Source organism: Eupeodes corollae, chromosome 1, assembly GCF_945859685.1.
Source record: "Eupeodes corollae chromosome 1, idEupCoro1.1, whole genome shotgun sequence".
NCBI classification, from domain to species: Eukaryota; Metazoa; Arthropoda; class Insecta; order Diptera; family Syrphidae; genus Eupeodes; species Eupeodes corollae.
Window position 1 is genome coordinate 168,473,813 of NC_079147.1, and position 27,039 is coordinate 168,500,851.

Here is a 27,039-nt window from a genome sequence, read left to right on the forward strand (position 1 = left end):
TTTTCTCAAGCAATATGCTCTAGAAACAACAAATGCTAGATGGTCACAAAGTACTACCTGCCTAGCAACCAAGCAAATATGGCCAAGTATTGACTTAAAACGGTCAAAAAGCTTGATATTACTGAGCAGACAAAGTATAAGCTCTACAATTGGAGTAATAACGGGACACTGCCTCATAGGAAGACATGCTCTGAGGCTAGGGGTCTACACAAATGACTTCTGTAGAAGCTGCATGGACGAGGAGGAAGAGGAAACAGTCCAACACCTTCTATGTAGATGTCCAGCACTCTCCATTAGAAGGAATTCCTTTCTCGGTAATCCCTTCTTCGATAACACCAGTGAACTGGTAACGATTGACACAAAACGTCTCTTAACTTTATTAAAAGTACAAAATGGTTTGTTTGTTTACTCTCAAATGAGTAACCTCATTAGTGGTATCACAAAGGACCCTTGAGGTCTACGTGTGTCAATGACATCTGGACAGCCACTCCAACCTAACCTAGACCCTGACTTTTACAACTACAAACTAATTTGTTTTCTTAAAAAATGCCTGTACCAAAGGGTTTTGAATTCCCTTGGTGCTTCAAATATATGTAGATATATGTACCTACATATCAGAAATCCAGAATAAAAACAACTTTTTTGGTACTTTTTAATAAAACTATTTTATATGTACATTAAACGATTAAAATTAATTACATAATTAAAAACTGGCACTTATAAATATATCATACAAGCAAGCATAATATACCTATATTAACATAATGTATTGACAACCATTATATATTTACAGATACATTAACTATTACAAATGTGTCGTGCTATTTTTCTCTTCTGTATCTTCATAACTAAGATTGGAACGGCCATCTGGTTGATCAATCGAATGGGATATGACAAGATCACTTTGTTGAAGCTGAATAGCTTTTTGAGTAGCTGTAACTTTTAAACTATTCATATTATTTTCGACATCTGTTTGAAATGGTGGCTTCGAATGATCATAAGTGATTGAAGTCTTCCGATCACGTTTCGTCTTTTTTGAAAAGTAACTTTCAATTTCCTGATTTAATATAGAAAAAAAAAAACAAAAATAACAACGTTTTTTTGATAGAAATAAAAAATCTTACCGCTAATGTCTTGTTTTCAGTTTCTGGAAGAGCGAAAAATAAGACCGTTGCTCCACCGATAGCTACAAATGAATAAAACCAAAACGTTCCAGGTAAGCCCATTGTAGCCAACATTTGAATGAACAGCTTATTAGCTAGAAATCCAAATATATAACCGACTGCGCTAACCAATCCTGAAGCTGTACTTCGCACAGAAGCAGGAAACACCTCTCCGATTAAAATCCACGGAATCATCCGTATACCAAGATGGGCAAAGAATGCCGATCCCAACAAGAGTATTAACGGTAACCAGACCAAGTTGTTTTTATCTTGCTTTGGTATTGGCAGTAAAATATCACTCGATATTTGGTCTTTACTTGGAATATCTTTATTCAAATCACTAGATGAAGTTACTTCTTCTTTTCCTGTTGAAGCCTCAGTAGTGGTTTCTTCTTTAATATTTTCACTTTGATGATATATCTCGGTTGTTTCATTAACATCTCCATAATCAAATATTGGAAGACTATCGAAAGGGTTAAATTCGGCAGGATCCGTATAGAAGCTATCGTTCGATCTTTTCACTCTCACCGATGGTTCTTCAACAAGATGACCTAGGGACGGAGGCAGAGTTGTATCTAAAAACTCTGGTAAAAGCGTTGTAATATCATGGCCCATCATGCCTGCATTTTCTGGATCCTTTCCGAGAATTGGATTGTATTCGAAAATATTTGTTATATTTTCCACAGTTATCAGATGGTCTTTTGGAACTAACGAAGATGCATTAACAACAATATTGTCAATAGCAAAACCAGGAATAACATTCAAAAAATAAGCGTACGTTCCTGTGCTAAAAAAGCAAAGTCCACAGCCTATTGTTGAAATAAGTACTAACGGTCGCTTTCCTGTGAAATGTACTAAACACACAGAGAGTATTGTACTTATCATTTCTGCAACACCAAGTAGAATTGTGGCATGGAATTTATTGATAGGTGCCTTTAAAGTATGGAAGATCTATAAATAAAAAAGTTGTATGATGAAAACTGTTAACATTTAAAAAATATTAACTTTTGTGTGTTTTAACAATAAATAAGAAGATAATTGAAAGTAAGCTTAGTAATAAACCTTACAAATTTGCTTACAAATATTGTTGGGCAATAGTATTGTCGGGAATAAATATTTGCCGTTGTCACTAAAATACTTCTTACTGTCTGACAGAGAATACAAAATCAAGTTGTCACTTTATTAATCATAAGCCGCATTTGTTGATATAAGGTATAAATTTAGTATGTCTGTAGGGTTAATAAAGTTTCTCAAAATTTGACGTTTTCTGGAAGAACTCAGGGAAAAAAAACAATTTTTCGAAACTTAAAGAAAATTTTAAAATACATAGAATGGGCGCATTGTGAATGCAAAATTGCACTACAAAGCTAGTCAAACCGGAACTGTCATATTATTGACAAATACAAATATATAAAATAAGAAACATTTGTGTTTTCAGAACTTTAAATAGTTTTTTTCCTTTTTAAATTCAATAAAACCAAATAGAACATATAATATAATTGATTTATATTTGTATTTAAATACCGAAAGATTCGTTTCATTTTGAATTCTTTGTCTTTTCAGAGCTGCTGATTGTGAAACGTTAAATCAAGTGTGCACTAACTTTGCAGCCGAAATTTTTATACTAGGTCGGAGGGAAAACTTCAACTTCTTTTGTAGTTAGATTTAGCCAATCAGAACCTCTAGTCCGGTCAAATTAGACCAAAAAATCAGTAAACCCACGACAAATTCAGGGGAAGCTGAAAATTCTTAAAATTGTTTAAATTATAATTATAAACATTGTCTTAAAAGTCCCAACCAAAAAATGAGTTTTTCGCGATTTTCTTGAAAACGGTAAGTTTTATCGCAAAATTACCCCAGACATAATTTGTAGATCAGGGAATTTCCTATAAAAAAGGTATCAATAATTTTTTCCCTAAAAGCCACCGCTTCTGAGATATAACGATGCAAAAAATTGCGAGCGTCATAATATGCCTAAGTACCTCACCCATATACTTTCTGTAGCTGTAATGTAAGTAAGAATATGTTTCTGTCGGTGATTTTAAGTTACATTTAAAATATAAAATACTCATGAGTATTATTCTGAGAATATCAGGTATAATGAAACTCGATCCCTTAATACATACAATAGTGTAACCTTGAGGCAACATCTGTCTCTCTGTTCAGTTGTGTGCGTGGCTACGGTCGTATACCTGTTTTGTCTAAATGTTCAGTATGTACGTCGACATTTTGGTCCCAGAGCTACTGTCGTATTTGATGGCTATAATGATTGCACGACAAATATTAAAGCAGCAGAACAGCGTCGTCGAACTTTGGCAACATCTTCATCTTCCGACATTTTATTTGATGAATTTATGACAGTTCCTACTAGTCAACAGAAATTTTTGGCAAATACTCACAACAAGTCTCGATTTATTTCAATGTTAAAAGAAAAGTTTACTGCTGAGAATATACTGGTTAAACAAGCTCATAACGACGCCGATGTACTGATTATCGAAACAGCAATAGAACAAGTTAACATGGCAAATATAACGATTGTTGTGGGTGAAGATGTAGATTTACTCGTGTTACTCACTGCTCGAAGTCCAGCTGAAAAAACTATTTTCTTCTTAAAACCAGGAAAATCTCAAAATCAATCAGAGTTTTATTCATCAAAAAGTTTGTCGACTTTTGCAAAGTGTCGAAATCACATAATATTTTGGCTGTGATACATACAACTGGCTGTGATACGACATCTGCATTTTACAGGAGGGGTAAAACAACTGTATTCAAAATGTTTGAAAAGCAAGACTTACTTGCAACTGCTGAAGTTTTTAAAAAATGTAATTCAACTCCAGAAGAAGTTATTACCAACGGAATTCACTTTCTTCTTCGTATGTACGGAGCTCCTAAAAAAACTACCTGCTTAGACAAGTTTCGATATGCATCTTTTGTCAAAAATACTTGAAATAAGAAACAAGTACAATTAGCTTGTCTTCCTCCAACCTCAGTCTCTGCTCATCAACATCTTCTTCGGGTATACTACCAAGTTCAAGTGTGGCTTGGTTATCAACTAAACCCAACAGATTGGGGTTGGAAGTTGGTCGATAATATATTAGAACCAATTCAGACTTTGCTTCAACCTGCGCCGGAAAAATTGCTCAACACTATCTTTTGTAACTGTAAAAAAGGATGCAATGCTAAATGTGGTTGCAACAAAGTTGGGCTGTTTTGTTCTCTGGCTTGTACGAATTGTCAAGGCCAGTCTTGTTCTAATGTAGAATCACCAACAACAGAGGATTCATTTAATACTGACGAAGAAACATGTGATGCTTCACTTTTAACACAATTCACCTGTAGTCAGGATGAAGAAGAAGAAGAAGAAGAAGAAGAAGAAGAAGAAGAGGAAGAAGAAGAAGTGATTGACGATTCCGAATCCGACGAATAAACTATTAATTTCTAAATCTAATCACAACAGACCCGTGGAATAGGCCTATTGGGGAAACCACGTTAAAAAAAACGCGCTGAGTACACTACCTCAGAGGTGGCGTGGAAACGTGTGCGTTTATGACGCTTGCAATTTTTTGCATCGTTATATCTCAGAAGCGGTGGCTTTTAGGGAAAGAATTATTGATACCTTTTTTATAGGAAATTCCCTGATCTACAAATTATGTCTGGGGTAATTTTGCGATAAAACTTACCGTTTTCAAGAAAATCGCGAAAAACTCATTTTTTGGACCTTATTACCCCGCTAAAATTTTTTCCTTACATGGGATCGGTTGGGACTTTTAAGACAATGTTTATAATTATAATTTAAACAATTTTAAGAATTTTCAGCTTCCCCTGAATTTGTCGTGGGTCAAATGTCTAAATTGACCGGACTACTCTTGACTACGTAGCCACTAGCTTTGTGATTGCGACCAATCTTCATCATCCCATAATTTGCACTGTAAAAAATATCCTTGAAGGTAGTTTCTAATATATTATTTTAAACTTGTTTTTGACAGCTGTCACTTGATTTATGCTAACTCCTGAATGAATGTATTGTCAAAATAATGGTTCGGAGACTGTATGGCACAACAAAACAATAAATTTACTAAAGGAAACTTTTGGTGAGCACATTATCTTACGTCCTTCATGGATCTGTAACGTGGCCTCCAAGGTCGTGCGATTTAACACCGCTGATTATGATTTGTGGAGTTATATGATCTCGCCTTCAGGCTCATCGAGTATGCTGAGGGACGGAACGTCATGGTAGCCAGTATGCGTTTTCCACACCTCAACATTCCCAAAGGAACTTGAAGTACTCAACTGGACTGACAATATTGCGATCGACGCTAGACACGTTTCCAGCTTCATGGATGTCCGAACTTCGTCGTTGTAGCCAAGGTAGCACTTCAGGTTTCTGAATGCTGAAAGGGGATATAACGTCGAAGGGCTACAATGGCAAGAGATCGCCAAATCCTTCTCCGCCAAATCAAAAGTAACCTCTTTCGAAGTTCTCTAGCTCCAACACAATGTATAGAGAACCAGTGTTAACATTGGCAAGATGCATAGATAGACGAGAGCTGCTTACGAGCAGAATATGAGAAGGAAAAAAAGAGCTTGGGAAGCGTGCGGTAAAAGATGTTGAGAAGTTCAAAATCAGAAATGAAAGTTTTATGAGCATGTGAAACGAAATGCACAACTGCATAAGGCTGGAAAGACGAAAGTGGAAACATCATAGTGGAACCGCTAAGATGCTAAGATTTTCATACTTTGTTAGGAACATGCACCAGCTCATCTGTACATATTGGTCGCAAGAAAGCATGTCCGATGAATGGAACCTCAGTATTGTGGTCCTGAACCCAATACTTAAAAAGGATACCCTCTAAACTGGACCAACTATAGAGGCATCTGTTTGCTTGACACTGCTTGCAAAGTCTTCTCTCCCGTAAAATGTGAAGCCCATCTTCAATAACCTGATAAGTCCTAATTAGTGTGGTTTAAGAACAGGAAAATCCACCGTCGATCAAATATTCACATTACGGGAGATCGTAGAAAAAATCGGAGAATATCAATTTTACACCCACCATCTCTTCATATATTTCAAGGCCGCATATAACAGTATCTACAAGGACGAGCTGTATAGATATATGTCTAGTTTTGGCATCTCTTCCAAACTCGTCCGTTTGTTCAGAATGATGATGGAGAATTCGCGCAAAAGTTGGAAACAACTTAAGAGAACCTTTCAATGTCAAAAAAGGGTTTAGACAAAGTGATGCGCTCTCATTTATTTAACATCGTCCTGAAAAGAATAGTGCGGAGCGTCCAGGTCAAAATTATAGGCACTATCTTTCAAAAGTCTGTCCAATTACTGGCATATACTGAAAACATATATACGACCTTTATCATCCCCGTTATGCTATACGGTGCAGAAGCAAGGACTATGAAAAAACCTTGGGCTGTACAGCGCCTTAGTGTTAGCCAGAAGGATAAAAGTCCAACAACATAATGGAAACCAATGCTCCAAGGCCAGAGGACAGCGCAGTAGAAAAATACCGCAAATAAGTGTCGCGCTCAAGTGGAAAGTGACCCCACGCAACTTGGAGTGTGCAACCGGAGACATCTAGGTAAGGACAAAGATAAATGGAAAAGTTTGTTAGGTGAGGCCCTGGACAGTAGCAGATTGACGCTTTGGAAGAGAATATTCGGCGCGCCAGTGCTGACAAATGGCCTTAAACACATTCTCTTTTACATATATTATACATGTATGTAAATAATAATTATATCTACTGAAATGATCTTAAAAAGAAATTAGAAGTCTTATGTTTTATGTATTTATAAGAACATACAGTTTAAATAAAACCGCAAATATTTACCTGGACGGCATATGTCTGCAATGGAGTTTTTCCTGAAAAATGTCCAACAAAGAATGTAAACGAAACCAATATGAATGGAAACCAAAATGTTTGCTTGCGAAACATTTTCATTCGTTGATAACAAGTTCGATTATTTGCATCTGTTACACCATCATTGGCATCATCTATGGCTGGTTTGGTTATCAATTGGTCATATAGCATATTAAATTCTTCTTCAATTTTATATTCAGGAACCCATCCACGTAGCCACTGCAAGGCTCTGATGGCTTCTTTGAATTTTTGTTGTCTTATCAGCCACGTCGGGCTTTCAGGTATAAAAAATAAAGCCACAATAGATATAACTGGAAAGACTGTATTAATGGCTGCGATCGTCCGCCAGTCTAAGAATGATCCTAAAATGAATTGTACAAAAACACCACCGATAACACACGTTGATCCCAAAACTGAAAGGATACCACGATATTTAGGCTCGGTTATCTCCGCAACATATGTGAGAACCTAAGGGTTTAAGTATTGAAGTTTAATAAAACAAATATAAAGACATTGTTTTTCGATATATAATTACCGGAGCTTCCATAAGACCTCCGCCAATACCAGCTAAGCAAAGAGCTGCATAAAGATGCTCAGTGCTTGTTGCGAAGTGAAAAAGCAGCCATGAACCCAAAATCGGTAAATTCACAATCTAGTACAATGTTTAAGGTATTACCTTTTTATATAATTTGATTTTCACATATTTACTTATTATTGTTTATAAGAAACTACTTACTTGCATAGCCTTACGTTTTCCAATAGGCTGACTGAAAGCTCCAGAAAATAGACATCCCAAAGGAACACAAATTAAGTTTATAGAACCTTAAAAATTAAGGAACACATTTTAAATAATTTGGAGAAATGAAAATAAATAATTTACTTACTAAACCATGATATTTGTTCCCTGTTTAAAATTATATCACTTGGCTCACGGCCATCACCTCCTTGAATGGCTGGAATAACTATAGTGGGAAATCCCAAGGTCATTCCATAAACTGAAATAAAAGTTAATGCAATATTACTATTTATTATATTTATACAAATAATTATGTAGAATAAATAAATTTATAGATTAGAGTTCTAAATAAGCAAAGAAAAGGTCAATTATTTTTATATACAAGATCTAAAAGCTATCTACCCAGACTTAAAGTTAACATGAATCCTTAATGAAGGAATTGGCATGTATTTGCTTTTGACAATTTTCCATAAGACCAAAACCAATACAATAAGCATAAAGCATAAAAGACTATGACACATTTCCTCAAATTGGATAACAAAACTTATGTTGTACTGTGTTTTGGATTAAGATCTACGACCTTTAAATCTATCATCATTCCTTTTTAAGACCTTAGATAGATTGAATGATATCCATTTAAGGGCAAATATTGATACAATATTTCTCTCTATGTATCAACATGCCTACCGTTAAGGTTAATCGATGGAAACGGTGCCGTAAACCTTAGCACGCACCATCGAATACTGCATCAATCATAGAGTGTTCACTTCATTTTCTTCATATGACAAATTTACACGATTTACAAACGTTGTTCAGGCGTAAATCTATTTATTAAGAAACGGCAAACCAAATTGAGCTGAACAGAATAATCAAGTGACAGCTGCCAAAAAGACCAAATCCAAAAAAAAAGTATTTCCAGATTGAAAGTTTTAAGCCGAATCCGAAAGGCTAATTTGAGAAAGCACTTTTCATGACAAGAATTACTCTTGGAGAATTTGTCAATTCCTCGCAAGAGGCAGTACCCGTGAAAAAAACTTTAGGTGGCATAGGCAGGGATCAAACCCAAGACCGCTCGCACGATAGTCCAAAGCCCTTTTTTTTTAATTCATTCTTAAACCTATCTTAAAGCTAGACAAAAATTCATAAAACTAACATAATTATCCATAACTTACAACTAACTTAATGGTCCCATACGGACACTCTAAGTTAAACTATGACACTAACTACTAATGCCTTTCGGCCCTAAGACCTATTTTACTTCAATTTAAATTTTATTTATTTTGTATTTATTAGAAAATTATGAGAAAAAGCTAATATCAAGGTACTTTTTTATTTTTACTTAAAAACTACTTAAAATAAGGTCCTTAATATAAAACTTAAAGCTAACTTAAACTACCTATTCTACCTATAAACTACTTAAAACTAGAACAACCACAGCAGCAAATACAACTTTTTTTGTTTTTATATTTTACTGTCTTTTTATGTTTTTTTTTTTATTTTTAAAATTTTTTTTTATATTCCATGTTTTTTTCGTTTAATTTTTTTTTTGTTTAATTTTTTTTTTGTTTTTTTTTTTTAAATTTTAATTTTTTTTTTGTATTTTTTTTGTGCCACCATGCCTATTCTACTTAAAACTAAACCCTAAAACTATAAAACAAGTATGTAAGCCGGCCAAGGCTTAGAACCCCACCCCGACTACCCACTATCAAGTGCCGATTGAAGCCACCAAAACTGGTTCTCCTGCTTCACCCTATCAGTTCGGTCCCGTTCGGACACAGCCCTACTAACCCGAAGGAGCTCTGCTCCGCCTTGTGCCATGACGTCCCGATTGTACAGGAGTCGCCTATCCACGGTTCTTCGTCTGACGTGGTAGATTAACGGAACTACCAATCATCCTGTATCAGACCGCATTTGTCTAAAAAGAGGAATGCCTCTGGTGGAATAAAGCCGCTCAAGCGTGCACTTTCAAAATACTCGTCGTTCGGATAGAACGCCCCGAAAATTAGATTATTGGTCGAAGACATAGCTCTTGCAATGTGACCACGAACGAGTTTTATCACGAAATTGTCAATTCTGTTGATTCGAGCCCCGTTGTATAGGACCTCGTTGTAATAGTAATGCACATAAGAAGATTCGGCTGTTCGATATAAGCCGGTACAGCGTCGTAAACACTGCCGCTCGAACACCCGAAACTTCTCCATCTGGGAAGGGGCAACGTTGAACCACACAGGACAACCATAAACGATTATTGGCCGTATGAGAGCCATGTAGCAAATTACCTTCACTCTGGCGTCAAGCGGACTGATAAAAAACAGCCGTTTCGTCAGAGCGAAGGATCCTCTGGCCCTGGCCAGAGCAGCATTTATATGTCTGTCGAAATATAAATACTGATCTAACCAGATACCGAGGTACTTCACACACTTTTACTCTCTAATGGCTGCCCGTGAAGATCAACGATGACCATCTTGCGCCAATTCTTACACGTATCCCTCGTTGCCTGAGCCAATGGAGGCCGAATTGTCTCCGACTTCTAAACATTTATTTTCAGTTTGCAGTCGTCGCAATATCGCTGAATTTTGTCGAAATCACGCTGCAAATGAATTCTAATAACCTTCACCTTTCGGGTGGTTCTGTACGCAATTAGATCGTCGGCGTACGCAATTGCCTTTGTTAGACTACCTATCAGATCGCTGGTGTAAGTACTGAAGAGAATCGGCGAATTCACCGCACCCTGTTGAAGACCATTTTTAATTGAGAATGTTGTGGCAGAAGTTACATTGCCAGTTTTGACAACAAACTTTCTACCGTTGGCGTTAAGCATATCATAAAGTGTATACAACAATGGCTTGCTTATGCCAAGCCTGCTCAATTTAGGGTAAAGACCCTCTAACCATACGGTGTCAAAGGCCTTTTCCAAATCAACCAGTACAGCACCTGTGCATTGTTGTTTTGATTTATTCCATTGGATATCAGAAACGAGTTTAGACGCAGCATGAATTGTGTCATGACCCGCCTTGAACCCGAACTGTTTATACGGAATTATTTTGTTGTCCGCAGCACACTTAGTCAGAGCCCTATTAATGATTTTTACGAAGCTTTGCTGATGCTCGGAAGAAGACTTATCGACCGAAGATTTGACGGGTTGGAGTTGTCCTTTCCCTTTTTCGGGAGAGGATGAACCACAGCGGTCTTCCAATGCACTGGATAATATGCATTATTCAGTGCATTATTGAAGAGCGTGGTGTAAATGTCAATTGCTTCCATCGGTAAATGTCTTAGTACAACGTTGGATATACCATCGACACCTGCTGACTTTTTATTTTTTATTGAATTGAAGATGAGCTGAAGCTCAACCTTCGTCACTAACAAGGGACTTGGTCCCGTTTGCTCGGCGATTATGGCATTTGCCAAGGAATCGTCATTGAGTCCAACGCACTAACCATCTTGCCACGGGTACTACAATTTACTATATTAGTTATTTCTTTGTATAGTTTTTAGCTGGTTGGGCGCGGACCATTATTTTTTTTTTCTTAATGGTTTTTTTAATCCTTGTTTTTATCAATTCAATAGACTTCTTAAAAACTCAATTCAAGAAACTTTTTATATCGAGAAATTGTGGTGGTGTAATAGCTAACTAGATTATGTGGTTTCTCACTTCTAAGTTTATGAGCCTAAATAAAGTGAAAGCCGTCATTCTAAGGGGGAGCTTTGAGCCAATATTGAAAAGGTCATAGCAACTTATTCTATATATAATAATACATTCTTTTTGAGAAAAGTAAAAGTACATATAGTGCAGACAAAATTATTACAAACATATTTTCTATTCAATACAAATAACGAGTACTTATTTTTAAACTTATAACTATTGTTAGTCTCTGTTTTGCTGGATTATTATTAATGACAGAAAAGGAAAAAAATATTAAAGTTGAAGTTCTCTTGAGAAATAGCTAATCTTCTCGGGAATATAATTATAAAATAATTATTCAATTTCGTTAATTATCTTTAAACTTTGTGAGTGATTATATTCGAAAAATCTTCATACGAAGCCATTGCCATAGCCAGTTAAAATGATCAAAGAAGTTAGTATATAATGAAGTCAACACCGAAACCGAAATCGCAAGAGGTAATTTCATAGTCCAACAGAGTACCGCATTGCATGCCAATAAAGTCTTGAAATAACAGCAAAAGTGATTTTTTAGGGGATGTGTTATTTGTCAAAAGCTTTGAAAAAGCTGATTTCATTTTGGAAAAAATATGTATAAAGTTTTGGATCCAAAATTAACATATTTGAATCAGATGGCAAATGTTAACCAGAAGCTAAACTAAACTAACTAGAAGCTAAATCCCAAGTTAACAATTAAGACAATCAAGCTGCAAGGCGGAAGCATGATGGTTTGGGGAGCATTTTCCTAGTGAGATGCGGGAGACATTGGACTACTTGAAGGACTTATTGCATCATAAAAGTGCACGACTGGGTCGCAAGAACTTTCTCCTATATCCAAAAACTGTGTTTAAAAATAGTACTTACGTATTTTTTTAAATATTAAAATGTGTCTTTAAAAATGTAAGTGTCAATTAATCAAACAAATTATGTAAATATATTTTAAAAAATCTAAAAACAAATAAGGTCATTTTTGATCATCAAATGTTACTAAGAAGTATAAGAGCTTAAGCTTAAAAAAAATTAAATCGGTTATTTAGTTTTTAAAAAACTTAAAAACAAAATGTCAGTTGTATAGAGCCATGGAGGACCACTTCTTAAGCACGTACGTACGTTCGGAAAGCTTTTTTCGCCGTCCATATCACAAGAACCAGTAGAGATATCATGTAGATAATCAGGTTATACAGATAATAACACAGAAAGGACTCTAAAAAAATTTAGCGGGAGGTTTTCATACAATAGCAATTTACCCAACATATCTCACGAACCATAACGCTAGCTACTTGAATTAAATTTATATTGTATAATGTGACGTGATACCAAACTGATATAATTTTGAAAAAAATTCAATTAACGATTTTTGTTGTATAAAATAAAATAAATGAAATAAGCGCAACCTAGAATATTTTACGAACAAAAAATGATTTAATTTCCAAAATAATTGTTTGCAACGAAGAATTAGTTTTTAGTTTCCAAAAATAAAAAAAAAATGTCTTCTTAAAGAAAATATTGTCATTGCCATTCAGTATACGTATAGAAAGATATTGGGTCATATGCTTAAAGATAAGAAAGTTCTCAGAGTCAGAGCTGACGAGCTTGAACTCGCATTCGAGATCACTCGAGCAGACTCGGACTCAGTTTCATATGCAAAAAAACGAGTTCACTCAAAACAGTTCTGACTCAGTGAAATGGGAACGATATCGAAGCTCTTTGTATGCACTTGCACTAGTTACAACAGTAGTTTCTGTGCGGTCAGTCGAGTCAAGAAGGAAAAATATCTTCTGAAAATGAAAATGAAAGTATAAATTTAAACAATAATGCTGAACATTTTAGTTAATTTCTAGTAACTGAAACTAAATATTGGAGAAGTCGCAGTTACCAGTTTTAAAGGCAAGAAAAAGAAATACTAAATGCTTAAAATCATTGAAGCATTTAAAAACAAATTTGGAGAGGACAAACGTAAACAAAAATTACTAAAAATGTGTCAAATATGAAGTTTTACGTTAGGTTAGGTTATAGTGGCTCTCAAAGATGAAAAGGGACCCATGGCCCATTCTAATACCACATGAATCTTGAGGCTTCCTTCTAAGCTCAATGGAACCATGTTTGAGTCCCTTACGAAATGTGAGACGCTGATTATGCTGATATGACTTAGATCGTTTAGATCGTTAAAGAAGAATTTTCCTAGGTAGTTCTTGCGTTTTCGAGCCAGAGCAGGGCATGTGCAGAGAAGATGAAGAACTGTTTCTTCTTCTAATTACAGTTTTTCTGAAAGTGCATTGTGGCTTATTCATAGATGTGTTCAAGTAATTATTATCGCAGCCAAATTTCATAATTAATTTTTTTGGTGTATAAAAAAGTTTAAAAAGTAATTCATGACAAATAAATGTTACGCTAATACTAACTTCCAGAAAATATCGATTGATACCGCAATTGCAGAAGATATGGATATTTTAAATAAATATTCCCGGTAAACTGTTGAACTTTATTATATCCGCCTTCTATAATTCAATGCAGTATATTTTAGATAATACAGTAGTTAAGTATTTAGTTCAGGTATTACTATTGAAATAAACATAACCTACATTTATAGGTTATGTTTATTTACACTCTTACACTCTTTCTCAACACATCTTTTCTTGTTTTGGTTATTAATGCCATCTATCTCCAATTAAGAGAAAGAGAAGGGAAAAACAAATTCACCACGATATACCGTTATAACGTTCACCGTAATTTATTGACCAACGAACATGTTTTGCAAGAATGAATTTGTGAAAACACTAGAGAGAAAGAAATGTCAAATGTTTCAATCTCTCAACTGAAGTTTTTTCTTTCCTTCTGCTCTGGATGTCAAAACATGTATACACCGATACGAATTCAAAACGCTTTAAAAAATGAGTGTAAGAGGTATCAAAGGGACGGACACGAGGAAGTTTGACCTCTCAATTAGTTTTTTCTCTCTGGTTATGGACTGTTATAGAGTTTGTAGAGACAGAGGGTGGTATGCGAAATGCTTTACCTCAGTCTCAAAACTCATTATTTTGAGCTTTTGCTATCATTCCTATGCAAAATCGTTTTGAGACAAAACTCACTAAAATGTGATCTATCTCATTTAAGGCGTTTCCGTATGCAGAAAGCATTATCTAATTTAAATGAGGTAAAGCTTGTAAAATGTTGAGACTGGAAATTTGTTGTCTCAGGAACCGCAATGGCAGAATATTTAAATTTGTTTGCTCCTGTTGAGTCAACAGGAAATTTTAAGAATCTTTATAGGTTTACCCCAACGCAAGTTGAAATCCTAACGAATTATTTTTTTGAAAATCGCGATACTTTTCGAGGCGGCCGATTAACAAATAAGACCAGAATAATGGTATTTTAACGGTATTGGCTAAGATTTTGGAATCGATCAAAGCACAGTTTCCAGGATTATTGTCTAAGTAGCTGAGAAAATTGTTATTAGGAAAGAGGATTGGATCAAGGTTTTCAATACGGTAAAAGATAAAGATGCTACACAAATAATTTGGCTTAGAAAATATAAATTCCCATCCTGTATTGGAGCAATTGATTGCACTCATGTGCGAATAAAGAAACCTTCAATGCATATCGATGAATTTATAAATAGAAAAGGTAGGTAACACAAAACTTTAGTGATTTTAAAATTATTTATATTTTTTTTTAGGTTTTCACTCAATAAATATTCAAGCGACATGTGACGGAGCACAAATGTTTACAAGTGTGGACATTTCATGGCCAGGATCGGTGCACGATTCAAGAATCTTTAAGAAGTTGGATATTTACCAGACTCTCCTTAAAAGTTCAACAAGTGTACTAATTGGCGACGAAGGCTATGGACTAACTCAATTTTAATGACTCCGTATCGGAATCCGGTCAGTGCCGCCGAAGTTAATTTCAACTATATTTTAACAAAAGAGAGAGTCACTATTGTAAGGATGTTTGGGCAGCTCAAACAAAAATTTTCATGTTTGCAGTACAAATTAGAGTGGCAACACGTAACACCCCAAGAGTTATTTTAGTGTCTTTTATTCTACAGCTACACAACATTTCAAAAGCATTCCAGAGTGGAAATAGAAGATGAGAGGGGTAATCTCTTTCCCTCAAACGCTTGCAACGGAATTAGAGGATTCGGCTCTATTAACACCCGACTTTTCCGCTCCTGTACATAATATTAAAAATGTAGTAACATAAATTAAATAAATGCTCGCTCTTACCTTAAAGCCTGTTTAGAACGGGATTCGAATTTTCAGGGCCAACACTCCATTGAATAAATCCCATAACTCTTTTTCCAATTGCTTGAGTTTAATTTTTTTGTTCCCAGTTTTGTTTTTGTCATATGTCTTTAAGTCTAGTTTTTTTTTTTAGATATTTGCTCTATTTCAAAGTTTTTTTATATTTTTTTTTTTGAATGCCGCCTTAAACGCTATTAGCGCGCTTTTTAACTTCCCATAGGAAGTTATTGTAATGGGTCCGATTTGTCAAATTGAAAATTTTGACATTTCTCGACGGTTTAAGGTCTCTAGAGCCGAAATAAAAGATTTTTATAAAGATGTCTGTGCGTGCGTGTGTACGTACGTTCGCGACGTTTTTTTCGTCTTCCATAGCTCAAGAACCAGAAGAGATATCGATTTAAAATAAATTTTGTTATACTGATAATAATGCAGAAAGGGCTCCCAAGAAAATTGTGTGGGTGGTTTTTTTACCATAGCAGTTTGAAAAAAAGGTGAAAATTTTGGTTACCCTTAAATATCTTACGAACCAAAAACCCTAGAGACTTGAATTAAATTTTATATAATATATTGCAACGTGATATCAAAGAAGTATATTTTTTGAAAAAAAATCCATTTAACGGTTTTTTTTTATAAATCAAAAAAACTGAAAAAAATATGTCACCTTCAAAATTTTACGACTCAAATATGATTTCATCTCCAAAACAATTTTGTACAAGGAAAAATAATGTTTTTGACATCTGATAAAATTTTGAGAAAAATCGAATTGACAGTTTTATTTTATAAAAAATAAAAATCTAAAAAAAAACATTACTCAAAGTTGGTAAAAATTGAATATCGATTCAAATATCTTTTCAAAAACTTAAAATTTAGGCTTCAAACTTATTTTATCTTATAAGAAATATTGTTTTTAACATTCTGAAAAATGTTGAGAAAAATCGAATTGACAGTTTTCTTACAAAAAAAACCTAAACAAAAATGTATAAAAGTTGGTAAAAATTGATTTTCGACTCAAATATCTTTTCAAAACTTTGAGATATTCTCTTTAATTTACTTTTATCTTTCAAAAAATATTGTTGTCAACATTCAGTAAAATTAAAAAAAAAATCGAATGGACAGTTTTCTTACAAAAAATTAATGACCGAAGTCCTGCTTAAAAGGAATATAGATTTAAAAAAAACTGGAAATAAGAAGATAATTCGTAAGGACTGGGAAAAAGAATAGCTTATTTTGATGCTTGTAAATTTTTCATCCGCGATGCTCGTAGCTTGTACATTTATTGAGTAGTATCCTGGTGATAGAGTGTTTTCTTTATATGCACATGTGTACAATTCAGGGCACCAATGGCGTAAGGAAACTCATACTTACTCCATAACCCATAACCCATAACCCTTGCGTTTATTTTAGAAGTGTGTGGGAATATGATCCAATCAGTTGCACGGCCTACAATTTTTGTTGCGACTTGCTGTACAACCCTAGATATCGCTGATTGATTGACACCAACTCCTTCACCAACACCGCTTTGAATCCCGGATCTACTACATAAGGCAGACAAATCCTCATTTTTTCTTGATGAGTCAAAGCTCCACCCCGTGTTTCCAGGATTTGACCCAAAAAATAATCTGTCAATAATTGTATAAATCTATACAATTTTCGAAAACCTTCACTAATTGGACATATCTATTTTTATAAACACGATTGAAATTATTCAGAAACTCGTCCATTTTGATAGTTATTATCAACTGTGTAAGAGAAAACCCATCCTCAACAATGTGTGAAATCCATCTCATGCAATCGAGCGTTTGCTCATCTTTTTCACATAGAGCTTTCGTCGAGAGATAGATCTCAACACTCTGAGTTCGAACTGACAGCTTGAGATCGATCTTGGTCTCTGTATTTGTTTTGCATACCATTTTAAGAAAGTTCTCGGAAGAAAATCTTAAACTCATCTTTTTGCATATGACCCATTGACTGTAAGCAAGATCTCATCCCAGTCTCTTTTCTTTTGGGATTTTGTCCAATGATGATTTTAGTTTTTATTCATTCGTTTAAATAGTTTTTGACGTCTTGTATTTTCGGAGATCACAATATTGAATGTTAAAGAGGGCCATACAAAAACCATTTGATATCAGAACATAACCATCATACATACAATAAACAACAAAATAGTTGTTACGTGTTTTTGTGTTATGCATTAATATAAAATTTAGTTTTTTATTGTTCATGTTCATGTTGGAATTTAATAGCGGAAGAAATGTTGGGTATTTAGAACGTTGTTTTTGATTTTTTATTTCCTATAAAGTTAGCAGAAAAAAATTATTTTAATATGTCACGTTAAATTATCATTCTTTAAATAAATGTCTGCCAAATAAAAGAAAGTAAATAAAAATCACTGCAGGCATAAATCAAGTAGAAGAAATCGTTTTGAATTTACCTTTTAATTCTTCTTTCTGTGAAGAAGTTAAACTTATGTAAAAGGGTTGCCATTAGTCCTTGTTCTTTGGAGATTTTGTTTTGTTGGCTGCTTACAATCATATTTTACTGAGTTAAATGTCAAGTTTGATTTATTTTTTTTTCTCACCTTCAAGAAATCACAGAATTCTATACATAGCTATAAATTATAATGATTAAAATAAGGTAACTTAGCTTTTGCTATGGCTTATAATTAAAATTGTATAGTGAAACATGAGACTGAAGGTTCGGATGCACTATAAGTGATCAATCAATTTCTAGAAGATGCCTTGATTGACGAGACAATATATTTTAAGAAGCTCAACAAAACTATCGGTTGAATGCAAGTATTCATGGTTATTGGAAATCAGTCGCGAAAGCCGATACATTATAAAGGTAGATATATGTATGTACAATGCATATTACACATAAATATGCATTGAGTACATACATATATATGTATATGTAAATTGGGATTAAGTGAATCTATATCTGAGCTGCATAAAAGGAACATAATCAACTATATGTATACATTACATGAATCAGGCACCGTACAATTACACACACAATTATGGAAATTTAAATCCATTAAAGTCATATATAGGGTGATTTTTTTGCTATTATCTTTTCGGCACCACTGGTTTAAACCTGGTTTAAACAGCTGACGCACGTTTCGTGTTTTGTTTCACTGTCAAACATCTTCAGATTGGTATATAATTTAACCATGAATCGTCTTACAAACCAACAACCTTGCAAATTATTGAATTTTGTTATCAAAATGCTTGCTCTGTTAAGAAAATCCATCGCGCCCTTCTTCCAGTGAGCGACGAAGCTCATTTTTGGCTCAATGGGTATGTTAATAAGCAGAATTGTCGATTTAGAGTGCATATCAGCCAGAACCATTGCAAGAGCTACCAACGCATCCAAAAAAAAACTCACAGTTTTGTTCGGGTTATGGGCTGGTGGCATCATTGGACCGTACTTCTTCAAAGATGATGAGAATCGTAACTGTGAATGGTGAGCGCTACCGTGAGATAATATACAACTTTTTTTTGCCCAAAATGCAAGAGCTTGATGGCTGAGTCACAAACACGCTTCAGCTTCTGCTGCGTCTGCGTTACGGTGGGCCTGCTTCGTGGTTGCTTTGAATGACATTTCTATTATTTCATCCCTCCAAAGAGAAAGTATTTTGTTTGTTGACATTTTTTTATGGCTGTTGAGCTGTCAGACAAAGCAAATGTTTAGATAATTGAACTACAGCTTCCGTTTAAAGCCAGATTATGTTACATTAAGTTCTTTTCCTTACGATTGTCAAACGAAACGTGAGGCTCCATCGTGGTAGCATGCATTGAATTCCTATGGCTGACCTCGTAAACGTCAGGTGAAGCCGAAGCTAAAGCGTATTTGTGATTCAGCCTTGACTTGCATGACATGTGTTTTCAATAAGACGGTGGTGGTGCGAGAAAATTTTATTTCACATTCGGGACCGGTCAATTGGCCGCCTAGATCGTGCGATTTAACGGCTTTAGGCTATTTTTTGTAGGTCTACGTTAAAGCTCATGTCAGTACAGACAAGCTCGCTTTAATTGACACATCGAAAGACAACATTTATTCGTGAGATACCGGCCAAAATGTTGGAAAGTGTATGCCAAAATTAGACTAATCGGATTTACCATTTGAGGCATCGATTCAAATAAATATTTTATGCATTTTTTTAAATTGTATGTGTTTTTTTAAGCTTTCCTATAGTTTTTAAAAAATCACCCTTTATATACATACATACATATAGACACATGTTTTGTATATATATGTATATAATATACAACTGTATGTAATGATTTGATATCTAAAAACAACTTCATGCATCTATTTATCTGTTATGCAATCATTTTAATTATATTTGTTCAACAATGAACACAGTGGGAAGATGAGTTGTAACTTAAACAAAAATTCTCTTGAACTTTTAACATAATATATACTCGAATGTACATTCATTGTTCATCTTTAGTTTAACATTTTATTCATGACATTCATAATCAAAACAATAAACAATTTGAAAATAAAAAAAAAAACAAGAAATGATGAAAACCAATTTGTAAGACTTCACTACTTGAAACAAATTTATGAGAAAAGTGACAGGAAGTGATTATAGAATGAAAAAAAAAACACTTGGCTAATGATGGATGAGTCGAATATTGTTGATTGTTAGTCTCGTTGGAAATAATTTTGATTGAAATTTAGATTCTTAAGCTTTCTCATATGTATGTTAATGCATTAAGTACAGTATCAAGAAACCATTTTAAGATTTTTTTATATTGCAATGACTGGTTATTTTAGAGTAGATTATAGTAATGTTCGTGGGCTAAGATCGAATTTTCTGTCTGTATACATCCACATTAATTCTAACAGACCAGCTGTTTTGGCATTGAGTGAAACCCAAGTAGGTGAAGATTCCGATCCTGCTGAATTTTTTATTCATGGGTATTGCTTAGTGCCATTATTCTTCTCACACCATGGTCTCGCCATATATATTAGGAATGATGTTGCATATCAACTTTTACCACAATACGGTCATTGTACCAACTCCCTTTTTAATTTCATGTGGTTAAAACTTTCCGTGAATAAGCACATCATTCACTATTGTTTTCTTTATCGGAGCCCAAACCTGGACAGAGTTTCAACTTCTCAGGAATTTGATGCTCTGTCTGACTCCATACAAAGAATTGTCTCCCTGTATCCTCACACTGAAATCGTTATTACGGGCGATTTCAATGTTCACAATTCTTCGTGGCTTCGCCATTCGGGCCAGACAACGCCCGAAGGAATGTGTGCTGAGATTTTTGCTGAGTTTAACCATCTTACTCAGCTTGTCAATGAGCCTACTCGAATATCAGACGTTAACGGCCGAGCAGAAAATACCCTTGACTTGTTTCTCACTTCTGATCCTGATAAGTACACAATTAGTGTATTGACGCCTCTAGGCACATCGGACCATAGTGTTATATCTGCTAATTTCTCGTGTCAAACAAATCCAGTTAAAGAAAGAGCTCCAAAGAGAACCGTTTGGCAGTACGAGAGAGCCAACTGGGACGGTCTCAATAATTTTTTCAGGATCTTTAACTGGTCGCTATGCTTCCTCGGTAGCGACGTAGACTCCAGTGCAGATATGATTTCTAGTATGATTCATTTGGGAATGGAAACGTTTATCCCGAATAGGGTTAAAAGTATTAAACCCAAGGTTAAATCATGGTTCGATTCGAGCTGCAAAGAGGTTATCAAGGAGAAAGAGGTGAGCTTCCGCTGTTTTAAAGCCAACCCAACTGAGGAAAACCGGAAAAAGTTTAAGCAAGCCAGGAAGGCCTGCAACGCCTATATTCGAAGGACCAAATTTTTACATGACCAAAAATTACGGCGAAAAATACTGCAATGTCCCAAAGGCAGTAAGAGTTTTTGGTCATTTATAAAAACATGAGGAATTCTTCCTCTTCCTCGGTTCCTACGCTTGTTGTCAATGACACTCCTTTAGTTAGCTCTATTAATAAAGCCAACTTATTTGCAAGGCAGTTCGCCGAAAATTCCACCTTACCAGATAGTGTCATGACTCCCCCAGTTCTTGAACGCGTAAATGATTCTATGGGACCAATCTTTTTTCGTACTCGAACTGTGGCGAGAGTTCTTAAAGATCTCAACATTCATAAATCCGCTGGCCCAGATGGTATCCCCGCTATTATTCTGAAGAGGTGTTCTTCCACGCTAGCAAAACCACTGCGTAAGCTTTTCCATCTATCCTATTCTTCTGGGCTCGTTCCGAGTAGTTGGAAAACTGCATTTGTTCAGCCAATTCCAAAAAAAGGCGAATCTTCTTCTCCCACAAATTACCGACCGATAGCACTAACGTCCCTTCTTTCTAAGGTCATGGAAACGCTGATTAATTATCAGCTTAAGAAATATCTTGAGGAACGGAAGCTTCTTAATGACCGGCAATACGGCTTTCGTAGCAATAGGTCCACTTTTGATCTCATGGTTCATCTCACCGAACAGTGGAACAGATCTTTACATCGTTTTGGAGAAAGTAAGATTATTGCACTTGATATTTCAAAGGCATTTGATAAAGTTTGGCATCTTGCTCTCTTATCGAAAATGCGTGCTTTCGGTATCGACGAATCTCTTCTTCGTTGGATTAGAAATTTTCTTTCGAACCGTTCAATACAAGTTGTTTTGGACGGATTCAAGTCTGAAACTCATAAAATAAACGCTGGTGTGCCCCAGGGCTCCGTTTTGTCTCCGACCCTCTTCCTCAATTTTATAAATGATCTCCTGTCTGCTACTTCTAATCCAATACATTGTTTCGCTGACGATAGCACTCTTAGCTTTTCATATTCGTTTCCAGACTCACAACCCTCCTCTTCGGATGTGGAACTGCAACGGCAAAATATGATTAGCTCATTCAATTCCGACTTACACAGCATTGTACAATGGGGAATAAAAAATCGTGTGGAATTTGATGCTTCGAAAACGCAATGCTGTCTTGCATCGTTAAAGCGAGATAAACCGTCTTTGCCACTATCTATGAGTGGCACTTGCATCAACGAAACAGAAAATCTTGACATCCTCGGAATGTGCATCAGCAACCACCTATTGTGGAGCGATCACATACGCGATGTTGCCAAAAATGCCGCAAGATGTCTAGGTTTTTTGAGACGTTGCAAGAAATTTTTTTCTCCGTTTGATCTGGCTACAATCTACAAAACCTATATACGTCCGAAACTTGAATATAACTCTCATCTCTGGGCTGGTGCTCCAGTAACTTATTTAAGCCTCTTGGACAGTATTCAAAAAAGAGCTTTTAAAATGATTGGTGACATTAACATCATCAACTCGTTTACATCACTCGAACATCGACGCAAGGTTTCTTGCCTCACCCTTTTTTACCGTTATTTTAACGGACTATGCTCTAGTGAAATAGCCAGTTGCATTCCTCCCCTTAAACAATTTAACCGTAATACCCGCGCTTCTAGGAATGCCCATCAGTTTACCCTTGAGCCCAACTTCGGACGTACTATGAAGTACAGAGATTCTTTTTTTAGCCGTACTACGCGAATGTGGAACGCCTTGCCACGCTCTATCTTTCCCTGTCATTGCAATGTTCAGAAATTTAAAACCAATGTACACCGACACCTCCTATCCAACCCTTCCCTCTTTTCCTAATGCTCACAATGTGTCTTTGGCATATTAAAGGTATAAAAACCCTTTTAGTGTTTGCTAATTATAAAAAAAAAAAAATCAGATAAAATTGAAACTGAATTTAACATCAAATATTATGGTTGTATATATATTTTTATTGTTTCCGTCAACCATGCAGAAATGTGCCGTGTTTGTAATGGCACAAATCTAAAGAATGTAGACTAATAACTAGAAGATTATCAGAGCTTTAAATGTTAAAATTTAAAAATGATAAGGTGACATGGTGTCGTAATTTTTTTAACATATTGATAGATATGAACGATTATTTAAATGTGTTTAAAAAGGACATGGTGGACAATGGTGGAAAATTATTCAGGAAAAAGAGGTTGGGATGCACCTCACTCTCATAATTTCCCATCCCTTCTGTAGATTTGTCGTGCTTACAACTTTAAAAAAAAATTCATTACATTATTTAGTTTGAGATAAATAATTTGAAGTTTAACTTCCCATAGGAAGTTATTGTAATGGGTCCGATTTGTCAAATTGAAAATTTTGACATTTCTCGACGTTTCAAGGTCCCTAGAGTCGAAATAAAAGATTTTTAGAAAGATGTCTGTGCGTGCGTGTGTACGTACGTTTGTACGTCCGTACGTCCATACGTCCATACGTCCGTACGTTCGCGACGTTTTTTTCGTCGTCCATAGCTCAAGAACCAGAAGAGATATCGACTTCAAATAAATTTTGTTATACAGATAATAAGGCAGAAAGATGCAGAAAGGGCTCTCAAGAAAATTGCGTGGGTGGTTTTTTTACCATAGCAGTTTGAAAAAAAGGTGAACATTTTGGTTAACCCTAAATATCTTACGAACCAAAAACGCTAGAGACTTGAATTAAATTTTATATAATATATTGTAACGTGATACCAAACAAGTACATTTTTTTAAAAAAAATCCGTTTTTTTTATAAATCAATAAAACTAAAAAAAAAATTTGTCACCTGCAATATTTTACGACTGAAATATGATTTTATCTCTAAAACAATATTGTGCTACGAAGAATAATGTTTTTGACATATGATAAAATTTTAAGAAAAATCTAATTGACAGTTTTTTTATGAAAAATAAAAACCTAAAAAAAACATTACTCAAAGTTCGTAAAAATTAAATATCCATTCAAATATCTTTTCAAAAACTTGAAATTTTGGCTTCAATCTTATTTTATCTTATAAGAAATAATGTTTTCAACATTTTGAAAAATGTTGAGAAAAATCGAATTGACAGTTTTTTTACAAAAAATAAAAACCTAAAAAAAAATGTATAAAAGTTGGTAAAAATTGATTTTCAACTCAAATATCTTTTCAAAACTTTGAGATATTGGCTTTAATTTACTTTTATCTTTCGAAAAATCTTGTTGTCAACATTCAGTTCAAGTTTGAAAAAAATCGAATTTACAGTTTTCTTACAAAAAATTAAAAACCGAAAAAAAAATTAACCAAATTTTGTAAAAAATGATATTCGACTCAAATATCTTTTCAAAAATTTGAGATAATAGGTTCTAACTAATTTTTTTTTTGTAAAAAATATTGTTTTCAACATTAGGACAAATTTGAAAAAAAAAACGAATTGACTGTTTTTTTTACAAAAAATAAAAACCTAAAAAAAAATTTATAAAAGTTGGTAAAAGGTGATTTTCGACTCAAATATCTCTTCAAAAATTTTAAATATTGGCTTCAAACTAATTTTATCTGTTAAGAAATATTGTTTTTAACATTTGGTAAAATTTAAAAAAAAAAATCGAATTGACAGTTTTTTTTACAAAAAATAAAAACCTAAAAAAAATTTATAAAAGTTGGTAAAAATTAATTTTCGACTCAAATATCTTTTCAAAACTTTGAGATATTGGCTTTAATTTACTTTTATCTTTCAAAAAATCTTGTTGTCAACATTCAGTTAAAGTTTGAAAAAAATCGACTTAACAGTTTTTTTACAAAAAATTAAAAACCTAACAAAAAATTAACAAAAGTTGGTAAAAAATGATTTTCGACTCAAATATCTTTTAAAAACTTTGAAATAATAGCTTCAAACTAATTTTATCTTATAAGAAATATTTTTTTCAACATTTGGTAAAATTTTTAAAAAATTCGAATTGAAAGTTTTTTTTACAAAAAATAAAACTCTAAAAAAAAACAATACTAAAACTTGGTAAAAATTTACTTTCGACTCAGATAGCTTTTCAAAAATTAAAAATATTGGCTTCAAACTTATTTTATTTCACAGAAAATATTGTTTTCGATATTCAGTAATTTTTATATACAAATCCAACAGTCCATTTTTTTTCATAAAAAATAAAATCTACAAAAAATAGTACGCAAATTTGGTAAAAATTGATACGAGTACTATAGACAAACTTTTAAGCAAGACAAATCTACAGACGGGATGGGAAGTTATCAGTGTGGGTCGCATCCCAGCCTCTTTTTTTTTTGTTTCTGTAGGTTTTCGTGTTTTGTGAAAAAAGTTGTCAGTTGAATTTTTCTAAGGAACTAAATTGCGAACAATATTTTGCATATGATAAAATAGTTGGATTTGAAAATCTATTTTTGTTAACGAGATTTTTAGTCGAAAACTAATTTTTACCAATTTTAGTAGCATTTCTTGATAGTTTTTATTTCTTATATAAACAAATGAAGATTTGATTTTTCTGAGAAAATATTTGTAGATTTTAATTTTTTATAAAACTCTTACAGAATGTTGAAAACAAACTTTTTTTATAAGATGAAATTAGTTTGAAATCAATATTTTTAATTTTTGAAAAGATATTTGAAACGAAAATATTATTGTATCAAGTTTTAGTAAAAACTGTCAATACGATCTTTCCTAAAATTGTACTGATTGTTGAAAACCTGATTTGTATATCATGAAAATAGTTTGATGACAATTTCTTAAATTTTTGAAAATATGTTTGCGTCGGAAATTAGAGCTTTAATCTCATTCTAGGACCTTCAAATGTCTAGACATGTCAACACTTTCAATTATTACTATAAAAATGAATACAAACAATCCAACTTGTTTTTATATTATATTATATTATATTATATTATATTATATTATATTATATTATATTATATTATATTATATTATATTATATTATATTATATTATATTATATTATATTATATTATATTATATTATATTATATTATATTATATTATATTATATTATATTATATTATATTATATTATATTATATTATATTATATTATATTATATTATATTATATTATATTATATTATATTATATTATATTATATTATATTATATTATATTATATTATATTATATTATATTATATTATATTATATTATATTATATTATATTATATTATATTATATTATATTATATTATATTATATTATATTATATTATATTATATTATATTATATTATATTATATTATATTATATTATATTATATTATATTATATTATATTATATTATATTATATTATATTATATTATATTATATTATATTATATTATATTATATTATATTATATTATATTATATTATATTATATTATATTATATTATATTATATTATATTATATTATATTATATTATATATTATATTATATTATATTATATTATATTATATTATATTATATTATATTATATTATATTATATTATATTATATTATATTATATTATATTATATTATATTATATTATATTATATTATATTATAT

At 33.2% G+C, this 27,039-nt stretch overlaps 1 protein-coding gene across 2 annotated transcripts in view; it reads right to left on the bottom strand.

Moving 5' to 3' along the window:
• Positions 1-645: 645 nt before the first annotated feature.
• Positions 646-27,039, bottom strand: part of LOC129938524 (facilitated trehalose transporter Tret1) — a 77,668-nt gene continuing 51,274 nt past the window's right edge. For both annotated transcript variants that reach the window (XM_056046145.1, XM_056046144.1), the window contains exons 3-8: positions 7,918-8,028; positions 7,770-7,855; positions 7,569-7,685; positions 7,004-7,501; positions 1,125-2,114; positions 646-1,057 (exon numbers count right to left, since the gene is read on the bottom strand). In XM_056046145.1, coding sequence (XP_055902120.1) covers positions 806-1,057; positions 1,125-2,114; positions 7,004-7,501; positions 7,569-7,685; positions 7,770-7,855; positions 7,918-8,028 — 2,054 coding nt within the window. In that variant the 3' untranslated portion in view covers positions 646-805. The remainder of the gene's footprint in view (positions 1,058-1,124; positions 2,115-7,003; positions 7,502-7,568; positions 7,686-7,769; positions 7,856-7,917; positions 8,029-27,039) is intronic.